Source organism: Corvus hawaiiensis, chromosome 3 (genome assembly GCF_020740725.1).
Source record: "Corvus hawaiiensis isolate bCorHaw1 chromosome 3, bCorHaw1.pri.cur, whole genome shotgun sequence".
NCBI lineage: Eukaryota > Metazoa > Chordata > Aves > Passeriformes > Corvidae > Corvus > Corvus hawaiiensis.
In genome coordinates this window covers 90,619,013-90,633,927 of record NC_063215.1, presented here as the reverse complement: position 1 = coordinate 90,633,927, position 14,915 = coordinate 90,619,013, and the positions used below count along the sequence as shown (strand labels likewise).

Genomic DNA, 14,915 nt, shown 5'->3' with positions numbered 1-14,915 from the left:
CATTGAATTAAACTAATTTAAAATCACTAGGTTGAATTTTAAATACTTTACCAGTGACTCAAGTTTTATTCTAACACAAATCTGAGATGTTTAACTGAGACAATTTGCCCAAATTCAAGAAACTGTTTTCCATTAGGGAAAGCTGGTTCCCAAAGAGACTCCCTCCTGGAGCCACCTGGCAGTTTGTCCAACAGGCCATGTCAGCTGGCTGGCAACGGTGATGTGATAGGTGGTGCATTGACTGCTTGTGTTTCTGAGCAGAACTGAGAAGAATAGTGATATATAAAGCTAATACCATTAAGCATGACACTTCAGGATAAGCACCCATGTGAGATTTTTGTATTTTTAATGAGATAAAATGGTTAGCATGCAGCCCCTTTGCCACCTGTGCCCAGTAAAACGGCATCACTGGTTTTGTTTGGAATGAAGACAGACTTCAGAGGGCTGAAGGAGCTAACGTTTCAAGTAAGGTTTAGTTTGAAGTTGGATAGCCCTTATTCTAGCAACTTTACCTTGTGTTTGTGCTGTTAAGGCCTTGCACTGAACCAGTTCTAGTAGGTTTGACTGTCTTGTGTTTGTAGGCTTGCTAGGAACATAATGCAGAACAAAAGAAATGAGAGTAAATGTTACAGTTGCAGAAGAACTGTGCTTGTGCTTTGATCTTCGTTTGGTATAAGTAAGTACTTTGTACTTGTCACTCTGTTGCTCTCTGAAAAGGTTACTTTTATGGAATCTCAATAGCAGTAGTGAGGCCTAACTTTAAAAATGTTCCAGCAATTCTAGTGCTTCCAGAGGTGAATGGAAACTGGTAATACTTGTGCTTTTCTGTCGTTGCTCTGGAGTTCCTACCTAGGTATATTAACTTTTAATATTCACCTAGTGATTGCCCAACCCTGTAGCTTTTCATTGAAGTACATGTGCATCACATTTCAGTATTTTTCTTTCTGTTCTGTATGTAAAGCTTTAATGTAAGTTCCCAATGTTTTCTGTTAACTCTTATTGCTTTCCTGGGCTTGGTTCTAGCATGGAGAAGCAAATTATTCTCCTCTGTTCTGCTACTGTTAGATTTCTGACAGTGGTGTGAGCATGTTAAATCCCTCAACTCTTCTTGGATTTCTGAAAAACAATGGTGATTATTTTAGGGAAGTGCTGACCTACTGTTTTAATAAAGAGCTTGTCTTGTATTCCACTTTCCCATTTTTAGAACTGTGGTTCATATTGCTCTTGCTTCACAATCATTTAAAATCCTTGTGGAGAGTACAGCAGTTGCTTACCTGGAAAAGTAATATTAGAAAAGTGTGTATTTTTAGCTGCCTTTTGATTTGATGTAGCAGCTGGAAACAAGGAGGAGAGACAGTATGTGGTGATCTGACAGCACTGCCAACCACAACTTGGGAACCACTGTTTTGGACTTGAGACCAAAATGTGGAGAAACCATTTTGTAGGCCTGATTATGCCCATTGTGCCTGGCACTTCAATGATCCAGATACTGTGGCTTTGCTTTTGGTTGTCAAGAGTTTTATTTCAGAGTCCTCCCCATGACTGTACTTGACAAATGCTGTTAATGTATAAAAAAAACGTTCTGTGAAGCTTTTTGTTTATGTTAATATGCATTAAAAACATATAATGAGCAGGCAGTTCCATGCATACATTTCAGAAATAAATAGTAAAATATCCCTTTGATGTCAGTGACTAACGGTAAATGTCTAAATGAAAAAATATTCTAACTATTAACAAAATTTCTGCTTTTCCCTTTGTAGTAATCATGTCCACAACTCAAAGAAGGAATCTAGCAAGTTCATGTTGAGGTATATTCCCAAGACAAGACACAGTGACTCATTTGCTTTTCTGGGTAAGAAAGGTATCTTTATTCTCTTGAGTGTGACAAAAAGTACTTAACCTTTTAAATTTAACTTTTGAAAAGTACAGTCTGTCAAGCCAGTGTGGTGGGGGGTTTGTGGGTGGAGTGTTTTGTTGGTTTTTATTTTTATTTGTTCTTGAAGCTTTCTGGGCACGTGTAGAGAACTTTCCACTCGTCTAACAGTCTTAAGACATTTTAGACTAGTAGTGCAAAGGAAGAGCAATAAAGAGCAATTTCAGAATAAGAGACACTGCTGAACAGCATAGGATTGTTTGGTTAGAAATGTAATTCCAGTTCATTGAAACAAAAATGTGTACCTTTTCTAGCCTGACTTGCCAAAGGACTGGAGTTTATATAATCTCTCATTCCCAAGAATTTTAAACATCTCTCTGACTAGGAAGAGAATAAAAAACCTACAACTTGAGACAAAGGTGTAGAAGTCCACCTTATATATATTGTGTTGACAGGCTGGCAGCTAGCAAACATGTGCTCCCTCATAGTCAGCATGGATATTCTGAGACACCACAAACAGCTATGATCATTGCAATGACATGATACATGTTGGATGCTTCCTGCAGATCTGTATGTGGCCTACTTTAGTAGTTCTGGTGCTACTAGAATTTCTCCAGCTTGATCCAGACAACTCCAGAAAGAAAAACAATTTTAAGATTTTTTTATTTTAATCAGGAAGACATTCCTTGCTCATTTGTTTACGGTCGTTACATATACATGGAACTCTGTAGCATCTTCTGTGTGTAACATTGCTCTGCAAGTGTCTCCCTCCTTAGTAACTACTTGGGTACTGTGCAGATTGTCTGTGTTGTAGGTAACTTGTACCAGTAACCTCCAGAGACTGTGAAGGCCTGATTTCCCCCTTCTCCCCACCTCCCTCATCCACACCCAGTTCTTAAGGTCTTATTTTAGTGCAGTTGGATGTAGATACTTGGCTTGTTGGGTTTGCTGGATCATCTGATGACAGAGTGAGAAAGAAAGCTTTTGTTTTCTGTTCCTATCGGTCAGGTGTTACACATTCATTCTCTTGCATGTTTCTCATGTAAGCTATGCCTCTGACTCTTGCCCACTCTCAGAGGATTCTGCTATAAGATCGTGGGCTTACAGGTGTGCTCCTGTCTTAAGGACTTGTAGGCTGGATCACCAGAGTATTGCTTACTTGTTTATTGTCCACTTTGTCATGAGCCCCAGTGCATTCAGTGCTTCAGCTTCTTCTCCAGTTACGAACGGAAAAGAAATGCAGCAACAGAGGAATGTTGCTTCAAAATATGTTTCCAAAGAACAGAGCCGTTTCCATAAAGAGTTAAATTAGATGACGTATTTTAGTATTTTAAGTTTAGCACTTCTCTCAGAACTTAATTAGATCTAATTTAGCTTGGCATTGCCTGACTTTTTTTAGTACAGAATTAGCCTGTTTCTCTCTGTCCTAGGGCAGTCCTGTAATTTTGGCAGTCTTGTTCCAATTATCAAACTCAGTTTCTAAAGATGCAGTTTCAGAATACACACTGCTAATGTTTTTATCTTTTTACTGTATCTTCATGATTCACTGTCATCGTGTTTCTGCTGTGGAGCTGCTTTCTTTTTAAGTGTTCTTACTAAAGATAGAAAAGCTCCTTGGGCTCTTTCATTCTTTTATATCTTAAGTAATAAAGCCAGACCGTTGGTTGGTGGGGTTTTTTTCAGCTGTTTCATATGGCTTATATTAATGTATCAGAGACTTTATAATTCTAAAATTGTCTTTTGATGATTGTCTCATCTAATAGTGATGAATGCCTTTTTCCCCCCTAAATTTCTATTCTTGTGCTAATTCTTTTAATCTTGCAAAGTTATATCTTGGAATTTATCTGGCCTGCAGCTGGAACTTTTGCTTTTACATGGTGTATCTGGACATTTGCAGTGTACTTGCTGGATTTTACTAACTGCTCTTGTAGTTTAGAGTGACTTGAACAGTTCTTATTCAGGATTTGTTTTACTGCTGCTTATTGGAAGTTTATCAGGGAGTCATACCTTACATATGACTTAAAAATTCTTCCTAAAATGAAGAATTTTAGACTGTGTGTTTCCATCAAATATAACTATGCAGACCTACTTACGTGCCTAAAGAAAAAAGGGTGGGCCTGTTTGTAAATGAAATATTTATAATTCCCTAAACACTTTCTTCATGGTGATTTTTCTAAATATAAAAAAGGTGTGATGCATATTGCTTCCACATAACCCTACAAAGACTAGGGCACTTGTAAAATGTATTGCATTCAGTTAATAGTCATCTTGGGTCTGTAACTTAATTGATAACTGAAGATGTATCCTCATGTTTTTAAACTATATTTTTATTTTAATATTTCTTCTCCTCTTGAATTTAGATAACATAATCCATGGATAAAGTGGGAAAGATGTGGAACAATTTCAAATACAGGTGCCAGAATCTCTTTAGTCATGAGGGTGGAAGCCAAAATGAGAATATAGTTGTGAACTCCAGTAATTGCTCATCTGGTAAAGAGAAAGCTATCCAGATAACTGACTTGGCTCAGCAACAACCCAGCAGCCCTTTGAGAGAAAACATTGCTTTGCAATTAGGCTTAAGTCCTTCAAAGAATTCGGCAAGGCGGAACCAAAACTGTGTCACAGAAATTCCTCAGATTGTTGAAATAAGCATTGAGAAAGAGAATGATTCGTGTGTCACCACAGGAGCCAGGCTTGCTCGAAGGGACTCTTATTCTCGGCATGCTCCTTGGGGTGGGAAGAAGAAGCATTCCTGCTCTACCAAAACACAGAGCTCCTTGGATACTGAAAAAAGATTTGGTAGAACACGAAGTGGTTTGCAGAGGAGGGAGAGAAGGTATGGGGTGAGCTCAGTCCATGACATGGATGCGGTATCCAGCAGGACAGTAGGCAGCCGTTCTCTGCGACAGCGTCTCCAAGATACTGTTGGGCTGTGCTTTCCCATGAGAACTTACAGCAAACAGTCCAAACCTCTATTTTCTAACAAAAGAAAGATCCATCTCTCTGAACTAATGCTTGAGAAATGCCCTTTCCCTGCAGGCTCAGATCTGGCTCAGAAGTGGCATCTGATTAAACAACACACAGCGCCTGTGAGCCCTCATTCAACTTTCTTTGACACGTTTGATCCTTCCTTGGTTTCCACAGAAGATGAAGAAGACAGGCTGAGAGAGAGACGTAGGCTTAGTATTGAAGAAGGGGTTGACCCCCCTCCCAATGCCCAAATACACACTTTTGAAGCTACAGCACAGGTAAATCCATTGTATAAACTGGGACCAAAGTTAGCCCCTGGTATGACTGAGCTGACTGGGGACAAAACCGTAACACCTCCAGGGAGCTGCGACTCCGAAGAGGACACAACAACGCTTTGCCTGCAGTCACGCCGGCAGAAGCAGCGTCAGATGTCGGGAGAGAGCCACGGCCATATCAGCAGGCAGGGGGCTTGGAAAGTGCATACTCAGATCGATTACATCCACTGCCTCGTGCCAGACTTGCTCCAGATCACAGGGAACCCGTGCTACTGGGGCGTCATGGACCGCTACGAAGCAGAAGCGCTTCTGGAGGGTAAGCCCGAAGGCACTTTTTTGCTCAGGGATTCTGCGCAGGAGGACTACCTCTTCTCAGTGAGCTTCCGCCGCTACAACCGCTCGCTGCACGCACGCATTGAGCAGTGGAACCACAACTTCAGCTTTGATGCCCATGACCCCTGTGTGTTTCACTCCTCCACCGTTACAGGGCTCCTGGAACACTACAAAGACCCCAGCTCTTGCATGTTCTTTGAACCATTGCTTACTGTATCTCTGAACAGGACCTTCCCCTTTAGTCTGCAGTATATCTGCCGGGCAGTAATCTGCAGGTGCACTACGTATGATGGAATTGATGACCTTCCTCTACCCTCCATGTTGCAAGACTTTCTAAAGGAGTATCACTATAAACAAAAAGTCAGGGTGCGATGGCTGGAGCGGGAACCTATTAAAACAAAGTAAATGGAAATCAAAATAAGCTTCTGGAACATGCTTTTTTTTGTGTATTACAGTTTAACTGCAGCAAGCGCACCGACGACGTCTGGCTTTTCTGCAATGTCCTATTTAAGCTGAGTGTTAGTATCCTGTCAGATGCTGCCTGCTGTTAATCAAACTAAGTTGTGATGCCTCTTGGAAACAATAAGCAGACACAATTCTGCACGTTTTTCATTAAGGCCTAATGAAAATATTTTTGCTAATTTCTAAATACTTTGTTTCCCTTTTATAGCTGTAGTAATTGGATGAAGAAACTATGAGGCATTTCCCATGGGGCATTCATGTAATGCTAATAAAGAAAGGCTTTATCAGAAGAGCATTTTTGCTAATATTTGAAGTATTTTTTTAAAATTCTCTTCTTGAAAACTTTCCTCTACTCAAAGTAATAATTTAGCTCACAAACAGGTTTCCAAATACTAGGGAATATTTTCTTTTAACGAAGAGCAATTCATTAGAAGCAGTCCATTAAGAGTTAATGGTGCTTTGATGCTAACAGATGAATCATGCTTTTCACAGTGTATAAGGTTTCCTAACCATTAAGACTTGAATATGCCTGCTCAGTACTGTAATTCTGTTACAAACACTTGGAGATTTAAGTGGCATTGTTAGCAAAAGTAATACTGTCTGAGACAATTAAAAATACCTTCCAGTGTGAATTGCTGCTTCTGTGGCAGGACACAGAATTAGATTATTGCCATGAAACATAAGGTTGTGGGTTTTTCCAAAACAGATTTTGGTGGCCTGACTGCTAGTAACTTACAATGGAAGGTAATAGTAGCAAGAAAAAAAATGTTTAATTATTTAAAAGTTGTCTGATATTTTTATGGGGAACATGACAAGTGGTTGAATTATTATAATCAGAGTACAAAATCTGACATATCCAAAACAAATGTCAGGTTTCAAAGGTACTGTTACACTTTATTTGTAAATACCTTGCCATCTGCGCTTTTAAAAATGTTTTTAAGTAATATGCACTGATGATAGTTTCAACAGATTATTTAGAAACAAGATTCTAACTTCTGTTTGCTTATTTAATTGGAGATGGAGCTTAAAGTAGTTCTGTCTTAGATATTTTGCACTAAAATTTTGTTGGAATGCCCTGCCCCCTGTTTAATGTTTTGTACCGATTCTGAGTGCTCCCTAGTTTCTTTACCAGCTGCTACAGTGTGTTATTTCTTACTTCTCGACGGCAGTGACCTGTGCGAGGTAGGAAACATTTTGGCTGCAAGTACAATAAACGTTATTCTTGTATGCTACACTAACCCTTCTATTGATGTATTTTTCTGCTTGCTGTGCCTTGTTCTGGCTTTTTGTGCTAATAAAGTACAGTATGTTCAGTGTTATACTTGTATATCTGCTCTGTTTTTATATATTTACATAACTTGTAGCAGTTAATTGAATTTTTAATAGGCTTTTCTTAGTATTTAGGATAGGTAATGCACAAGTACTGTGCAGTTGAGTATTAGTTGGTCAGCACACCATATTCCTGGTTTTTGTTACAGCAACTTGACAGTGTACACCATTGAATAATGTTTCTGTAGTCACTGCAAAGTAATGGACTTGTCTGCAGGCATAGAGCATTTTACAGGTTTTTGTAATGCAAAGGATAAACGTTAAGCAAAAAGTGTTCTAAAGTATTATTTATCCCCTGTAATGGTTGCTGAAGGTGTTTCAGCTTGTTATATAGGTAACTGCTAAGGTTAATATTTTGATACTCCCCACTGAGCAAGGAATGCTTATTCCTGTAAATTGACAGTACAGCAGCGACATTTGTTCACTTTTAGGCTATTTTAATAAATAGACGTACACACAAGCTGGCCAAATGTCCTGTTTTTACCAAAGAATACTGTCAATTTATGTTGGGGTATTTTTTTAGTTAAAAAAAAAACAAACTCAAGAGTGGAGAGGTGCAATTTTTGTTCTATCAAATATTTATCCCAAGCTGTGATAAACCAAAGTATTTGACAACTTCATCTGAACCTAAGTAATGTACATTTATGTTGGTAGAGCCTAAAGCTTTTTACATCAATGGTGTCGTCATTATTCCTGAATTCGCAATGCACCTGAAGAGGAATGATTTAAGTAATTTTGTAATGGCTGGAACAGCACTACATAAAAGCTCGTACTGCGAGGGGTTAATCTGAAGCACCCAGAAAGCACTTTAAAACATGTGTTTATATGCTTGTGGAAAGTTTGTGATCCCGTTATGCATTCTTTGTAGTAGATTATCTTCTTTCATGTGTTAAAAGACTTCAACTGTTAAAATGGAACTTTGTTTAGAATATGTAAATACTAAGTTTATGTAATTATGTGTACAACTGTGCTAATGGTCCCTTTAAGTTTTGAATTGTGTGTGTGTCATTGGATATGCAACTCTTGGTTTAAAAATCTGCTCTAAGCATAAAAAGAGGAAAAAGTCACCAGCATGAAATTGCACCTAAGTGTACCTTCACTGTGTTGTTCTCACTGTTCCCTCAGTCAGATCTGAATGCCAGATGAGTTTACTAAATTCTTGCTTTCAATATTAGTGTCATACAGTCAGCCTGCAACCAAGCTTTGTCCCAGTGTAGGGACCTGTTTTTCGTTTACACCCGTTACAGTTGTTTGTCATGAACTAGCTGTGACATTGTCAATGTGGTCAGGAATACACATTCATCTAATTTTTTATCATGTGGTGGAATCTTTGGGAAAAAAAAAATAAAAACCCCACACCCTTATCACAGAAAGTTTGCTCTTGCATTTGTGTACATAATCTTTATGGAGAGATTTCCTCCCTTAAAACACACAAAAAAGGAATGATCTATTTCTCTACAACTTTTTATAAAGCTCTGCTTCACTGAAATATACAGAATAATTTGCTAGTGTGGTTATGCTAAAATGAATCACTTTTTAAATTATGGTGGACTTGAGTGTTGGCACTCCAGTTGCGATGTATTTCTTAATGAATATATTTTCAGTTCTAAAGGCATTAAAATGCTAGTATGTGGAGAACACAAATAGTTGATTTCTGGTTTGTGTTCCACATTCTGGTTTTGTTTAGAAAATCTTACACATGTCTTAAAGAGGTGCACAAACCACAGATTTGGTTTTTTGAATTTAACAGTAGGATTCAATGTAAAAAGGTACACTTATATTATTCCAGTCTAATTTGGTTATGTGACAGATGAGTTTTTGAGCCTCGGTCTTGTCAAGTGTTCTTTTGAGGTGATTCTCATTTCTGCAGAAAGAGCTATAGAAAGGGCTTACTCCATAGGAGGGTTCTGTGAGGAATCTCAAGATATTGTATATCCCCTGGAATTGGAGAAAGGAAAATATACTATATTTTAGTATACAGGAGGGTCTCTGAGTTTAGGATCTTTTATCAACTTTATCAGGTCTATGGTGTTTAACAATTTTAAAGGCGTAACTCTTGAAAATACTCATAAGGCAAATAGACACTTGTCTGTAATTTACTTGTCAGAATGGAACTTCTGAAGAAAGTAAGTTACCAATTCATGTTTTGGATTTATGTACTTTTATTGTGCATTTGAAGACTTGCTGCTTACAAAATGATAGTCCTTAACTCAGAAGCACAGAATTGTGAAAGGATGTGTCTGTGTATCTGTGGTGTTTGACAGTATGAAGTCAAGCCTTACAGAAGTCATTCAGATCCTTAGGTCCATATTTAACTTTAAGGTTCTGCACTACTTAGAAACAAGCAAAGATTCTGAATGTCTGTGATAAAAAACCTGATTGCTTCAGTGTCCGTGTGCAAGCCAAAATATTTGCAGAATGCTTTAAAGCTTGTCTCTGCTGCAGAGCTGCATGTAAGACAGAAGTTGTCATTGTCAGAAGTTGCTGAATACCAGAGAGATGTCTCTGCAGGGATTATGGTTCTTTTTTTCAAAGCTATCTTGAAATACAGTATTTAATGGAAAAATATGAACTGAATCTTAGTTGATTCTTTCTAAAATAGCATTTCTCCATTTAAGACTTTTAGAATTCACATTTAAAGTTATTGAAAGCGCTTTTTGAGCCTCATTTTCCTAAACTGTTGTTGTGAAGTGAGCATGGATGTGCCTAACCTTAGTCTGCAAGTATCTGGCACATGTATATTTATATGTTAATAAGATGCTTCCAAGCATGTTTACATTCATGGTCTTTTTTGAAGCTACTGAAGTACACCAATATGGTGAGCATTAATGTACTGGAATTCTAAAAATTCTCTCTCAGTTTTCTGTCTGTGCATGGCATGCTTTGCAGTTAAAAAGACTATTTTATTTGTGTCTTCACCTGCACTTATATATTATGACCAGTTGATGGGTATGTTTTTTCCTGCTATTGTCACACTTGCCTAAACAGTTGCCTTCGGACTGTGACCAAAAGAGATTTTTCATACCTGTTTATTTTTAAATAGAAATCCAATCAGTTGGCTTTAAAAGTATTAATTCCTATGGAGCGTCATCTAACACTGCTAATTGCTCTCCCTTTTTGCAGTATTAATGTACAGAGAATCATTTAGCTTGACCATGAGTTGTATCTGCTGAATGTAGTTGACTTAAAATGTCTGAATTTTAAGCACTTTTTTTTATTGAAAGTGCTCATGATGAGGGCTTTGAAAAGAAAAAGGTTTGATGTTTTTATGTCAAGATACCTAAAGTGAATGTTTTGCAATGAGATAAGGATCTCTTGAAGATGCTTTTTAGAAGTTTTCCCCTGTCACTGTGTCTTAAATCAAGACTCTTTAAAAAAGAAAAAAACAAAACCCAAACAATCTCTTGATGACTAAAACCTTACAATCATTTAAAAACTGAAAAGAAATCTGGTGCTTTTACTTAATTTGCTTGCATGTTGCCAGACTGATTTAAGAATAGTTGCTTCAAGAAGCAAATTAAATCTGTTATTTCAATGAAGCATTGCCATTTATTATTTTATAAAATATTCCATTTACAAAAACTGTCTACCAACAGGATGTTAACCTGATACTGTATTTATTGTTATCAAGGTAACTATTGTGTGTATGCTTTTCGAGCTGAGTAAGTGTTCACTTTGTAAATTTGCATTAAGGCTACAGCTGTTACCAGCGAGGTTCCCTAGGGCCAACACAATGAATTTATGAGCTGAAGCTCCTGGTGCTTGACCCATTTTTGTCTTCAGTAGGAAAAAAATGTGTGTAGCTCTGTGCGATACAGCTCGTGTTACAAATTTCCATGTTAAGCACACCGCTACGCTGACAAGCAGAAACATATCTGAACTTGCTTGTCTGGAGTAAAGCAACCTCTCTGACTTCTCAGCAGGAGCTGTAACTTGGTGGCACGTTGGCAAAGAGGAAGCAGAAGTAGGTTTTGCTCTTCACTGAGCTGCTGTTAAACTGAACACGGGGTGTGCTTCCTGTGCGATAAGGTATCTGAACTCCTTAGAGCCCTGAGAATTTTAATGGTGTTTGGAAGATGCAGAAGCACTTGGCTGCTTTGTCACTTCTTGCTTTTCGTACTTGTAGTTTTGCAAAAGCTTGAAGAGGTATATTTACTAAAATTGAACCTATGTAGTTACCAACTGTAGAAGCACTGCTTTGTAACATCTTTACAGAGACAGCAAATTCCTACACAATTATGTTTCAACTGTTTTGGGGAAATGAATAATGACACTGTGGGCACAAATTAATTCAGATTGCACTATAAACTTTCTTACCAGAAGCCTTCATTCTTACAAAGAACTATGCGATCCCTGCACAGAAACTGTAGCTTTGGTGGTGCGCTCTTTGGTAGATGTCCAAAACAGCAGCATCCGGACGGTCCCTGGACCTTTTCTGACATTCCAGCTGACGGGGCCTGGCAGGCCCGCTGGGCACTCGAGGAGTTGGCTGGCAAGCACGCCATGCCGAGCGTCACCCGATGCCAGCACCCTGTATAACTGTGCTGCTTTAGGTCTCCCCAGCTTAGGTGGTTTTTAACTCGCTGCAGCTTAAGTGTTTCTCCACCCTGCCTAATTCGTCTTTGTTATTTGGTTGCCAAACTGTCTTGCATCTTAATAGAGTAAGAAAATCATGTGATTTATGGCTACCCAACCAGTGTATGAAGTAATAGATGGCTCTGTCTTAATAAACGGGGTGTAAACTGCCATATTGTTTTCTTTTTATATTTGTTTTGGGAGCAAAAAGTTGTGGGTTCAATGAGTTTATTTTAAGTCCCTACTGTAAATGCATAGTTTTACAAATATTTAGTTGCACGTGTCAAAAATGAGAAGTAGTTAAATCAAAGTAATCAGTAACTCATGTTTGTTAGAGTCCATTTCTGTTTCATCTAAAATGCTTGAGTGAAGAGATCCACAGACTGATAGTTACTGTCTTCAGAAGCTTTATCGCTCTCTGAAGTTCATCAATTAGTTTAGCGAGTTTTCACTTAAATCTCAAGTGTTTTTCTCTCTAGCTGTGGGCTAAGGACATGTTTTTGTGACATAAACATGTCTTCTAGAACACAGCCCCCATGGGCACAAACTAAGGAACAGATGTCAATGTCATCCTGTGAGCTTGGAAGGGTTTCTCCTCTGTGCCTGATGGGAGCTGCTCCGAAAGCAAATTAGTGCAAACCCTAAAGTTAATTATGAAAAGTGAGCAAAATGCTGCTGGTGAGGAGTTGGAGCAGGGCACAGCAACAGCCGTGTGACAAGCTGAAGAAGTGTCGTGGGCTGCTCTGTAGAACTATTTTGGGCTTCTTAATTTGTTAATTATATATTTTCTAGACCACTGCTCCTAAAAATACATTTAGTCTAGGCTCCATTGGAGTATTTATATCTCATCATTGGTGAACTAATAGAAAACTGAAACCCTGAAAACAAACCAAGTGGTTTTGGCTGTTTTATATGGAGATTGCCCTTGCAGTTTTTAGCTTCGTTGGAACATTCGGAAGCCTACATGTCTTAAACTCACCTGAAATAACTCACCTGAAATAAATCCATAATTGATTAAGAAATGAAAGTTATGGAAATTGATTTGCCTGTTGTAGTGGTGGGTTTGAAATATTAGGCTCTAATTCTGTAAAACTTACGGCAGATATCCTAATATTATATTAAGTATTTTATGTGTTTAGCTAAGGAAAATGCAGGCACAACAATACTTAAAAAGGGTTTCAAAACACCAGGTGATCTGAAGCTAAAATTCCTAAATTAGAATCAGTATCTTCTGCATCACTTTCCTAGGGAAGGAAATGTTAGGAGTCTCTTAGAAAGCTGTTGTGTTGTGACTTGGCAGGTATCTAGAATAGAACGTGTCAGTATATAGAATTAAGTGTAGGAGAGGCTCTGGAAAGAACGTGTCTGTTACACTAGCACAAGTTGTGCAGAGGAGAACACGTACCTGCAGGGTTTCTGTTGGGCTTCTAAGTGTCTGGTAAGCATTTATTTGGTTACCTAGGTCGAATGCAAGAGCTCCAAGCACAGCACAGATTGCTGAAGTGACGTTGCTGCCGCCGAACACAGAGGACCTGGACAAACGAATCCATAAGAAAGGTTTGTGTTGTCACTTCACCTCTGAAGCATCTGGTGGTGTGAGGAGTGTTAGTGTGGTCTCACATCTGAGCTTCCCAACAACCAATAGCTTGGGTGTGGATGAAATTATGTTGGCATGACTTGCTTGTGAGACTGTTTTCACTCTCCCGTCAGGTGTCCTGGGGTATCTGGGAAGTCAAGGCTGTAAACCTTCAGTAGGGGTTCCACAGCCTCTCCTAAAAAGTTAGCAAATGAATAAAAATTGCCATTTATATGGTTTCTAATCTTCAGAAGAACATTAGTTTTATATCTCACCTGTTACCTTAGTAAGAATACATAAATTCATCTTAATTTCGAGTGGGACAAAGACTTCACAAGGTCACAACGAGCTGCTTGGAATCAGGCTTGCTGGCCATGGGGTAAGTGGGATGTGTTGCTGCTCGGGTTTCCCTTTTGTGGAAGAAGAATGATGATACTTGATTCATCTGTGAAACACTTAGTGCTCTGGTGAGGAGCAGCAGGTGTGTGACACTCTCCCTTCGGCGAGCGGTAGACCTGAGGTAGGTGTGTGTCCACCCTCAGCATTTGCACTTTGTTGTTTTTGCTCAGGGATGACCGACATGACGTACAGGATACAGAGGTACGCAGTGGCACAGCACTGAGTGCCCTGTATGGCCTAACGCAGCCTTTGCCAAGGATAGTTTGGGTTTTCCCACATAAAGTGGTGTTTGCTCCTTAGAAGTGCTGTTGTGGAGATGCTGGCTTTTGCCTCCTTGCTTTTGTCATTCTGTGTTTTGTGTCCCGTCTGATGAGGCTGATAAACCCGCAAGCAGTGCGCGAGGAGCGTTTCCTGGCGTGAGCTGAGGAATTGCTGAGATTGTTATCATTCTGTACTACAGGAGCGCCCTGTTTTATTTATACACCGTTTGTCTTCAGTTTCATTATGTGCCAAGAGGAAGAAAAAAGGCAGACTTTCCCTTCAAGTGGTTGCTTGTATAACCATTCATACTATGGGCGTGCGGACGCCTTGGTACTCCAGCCAAATACTTTTCTGCCCTAGCAGTGCTCGTGAGGGTGCTCTCCTTCCCTCCACCCCCAGCCTGGCCCACGTGTTGTGCACTCATGGTTGAAGGACACTTTCATCCTTGTTCTTCTGAATGTCCAGTTGAGCCAGAGCTATCCAGCTTTTCTTTTAAACTGCAGATTTGCTTTCCTGACTTTGTGGGTATGGCTTTGCATAAAGGCTGTGGCTTTAAACTGTTCCAGATGTGGTGGAGCCAATGCTGACCATCAGATAAGTGCTGCCAGTGTTTATGCTGTTCAGGAAAAAGCCAGTGGGAAACATTCTGTGAGGAGGGTTTTAACTCAAGTGTTTGCAAGAAACAGCAACAGCTTCAGCTTTTTTTTTTTTTTGACGATTTTTGTTTCATCTTGACTCCATACTTCAAGAAGTCTTAATCTATGTGCTGGGTCACCTCAACTAGATTTTTGTTTGCATGTTTGTTTGTTTGTTTTGTTACATCGGCAGGTAAAGGAAAAGAAGGGCAAAAGTGCTTGTAAAT

The 14,915-nt window shown here is 39.1% G+C and overlaps 1 protein-coding gene across 6 annotated transcripts in view; it reads left to right on the top strand.

The window, feature by feature from the left end:
- SOCS5 (suppressor of cytokine signaling 5) overlaps positions 1-11,990 on the top strand; it is a 53,929-nt gene extending 41,939 nt beyond the window's left edge. For 4 of the 6 annotated variants that reach the window (XM_048296654.1, XM_048296652.1, XM_048296650.1 and 1 more), the window contains exons 2-3: positions 1,761-1,852; positions 4,234-11,990. In XM_048296654.1, the coding sequence (XP_048152611.1) occupies positions 4,246-5,856 (1,611 nt within the window). In that variant the 5' untranslated portion in view covers positions 1,761-1,852; positions 4,234-4,245 and the 3' untranslated portion in view covers positions 5,857-11,990. Of the gene's footprint in view, positions 1-581; positions 677-1,760; positions 1,853-4,233 lie in introns of all 6 variants that reach the window. The other 2 variants (XM_048296651.1, XM_048296649.1) reach the window with 1 other exon arrangement.
- Positions 11,991-14,915: the final 2,925 nt, after the last annotated feature.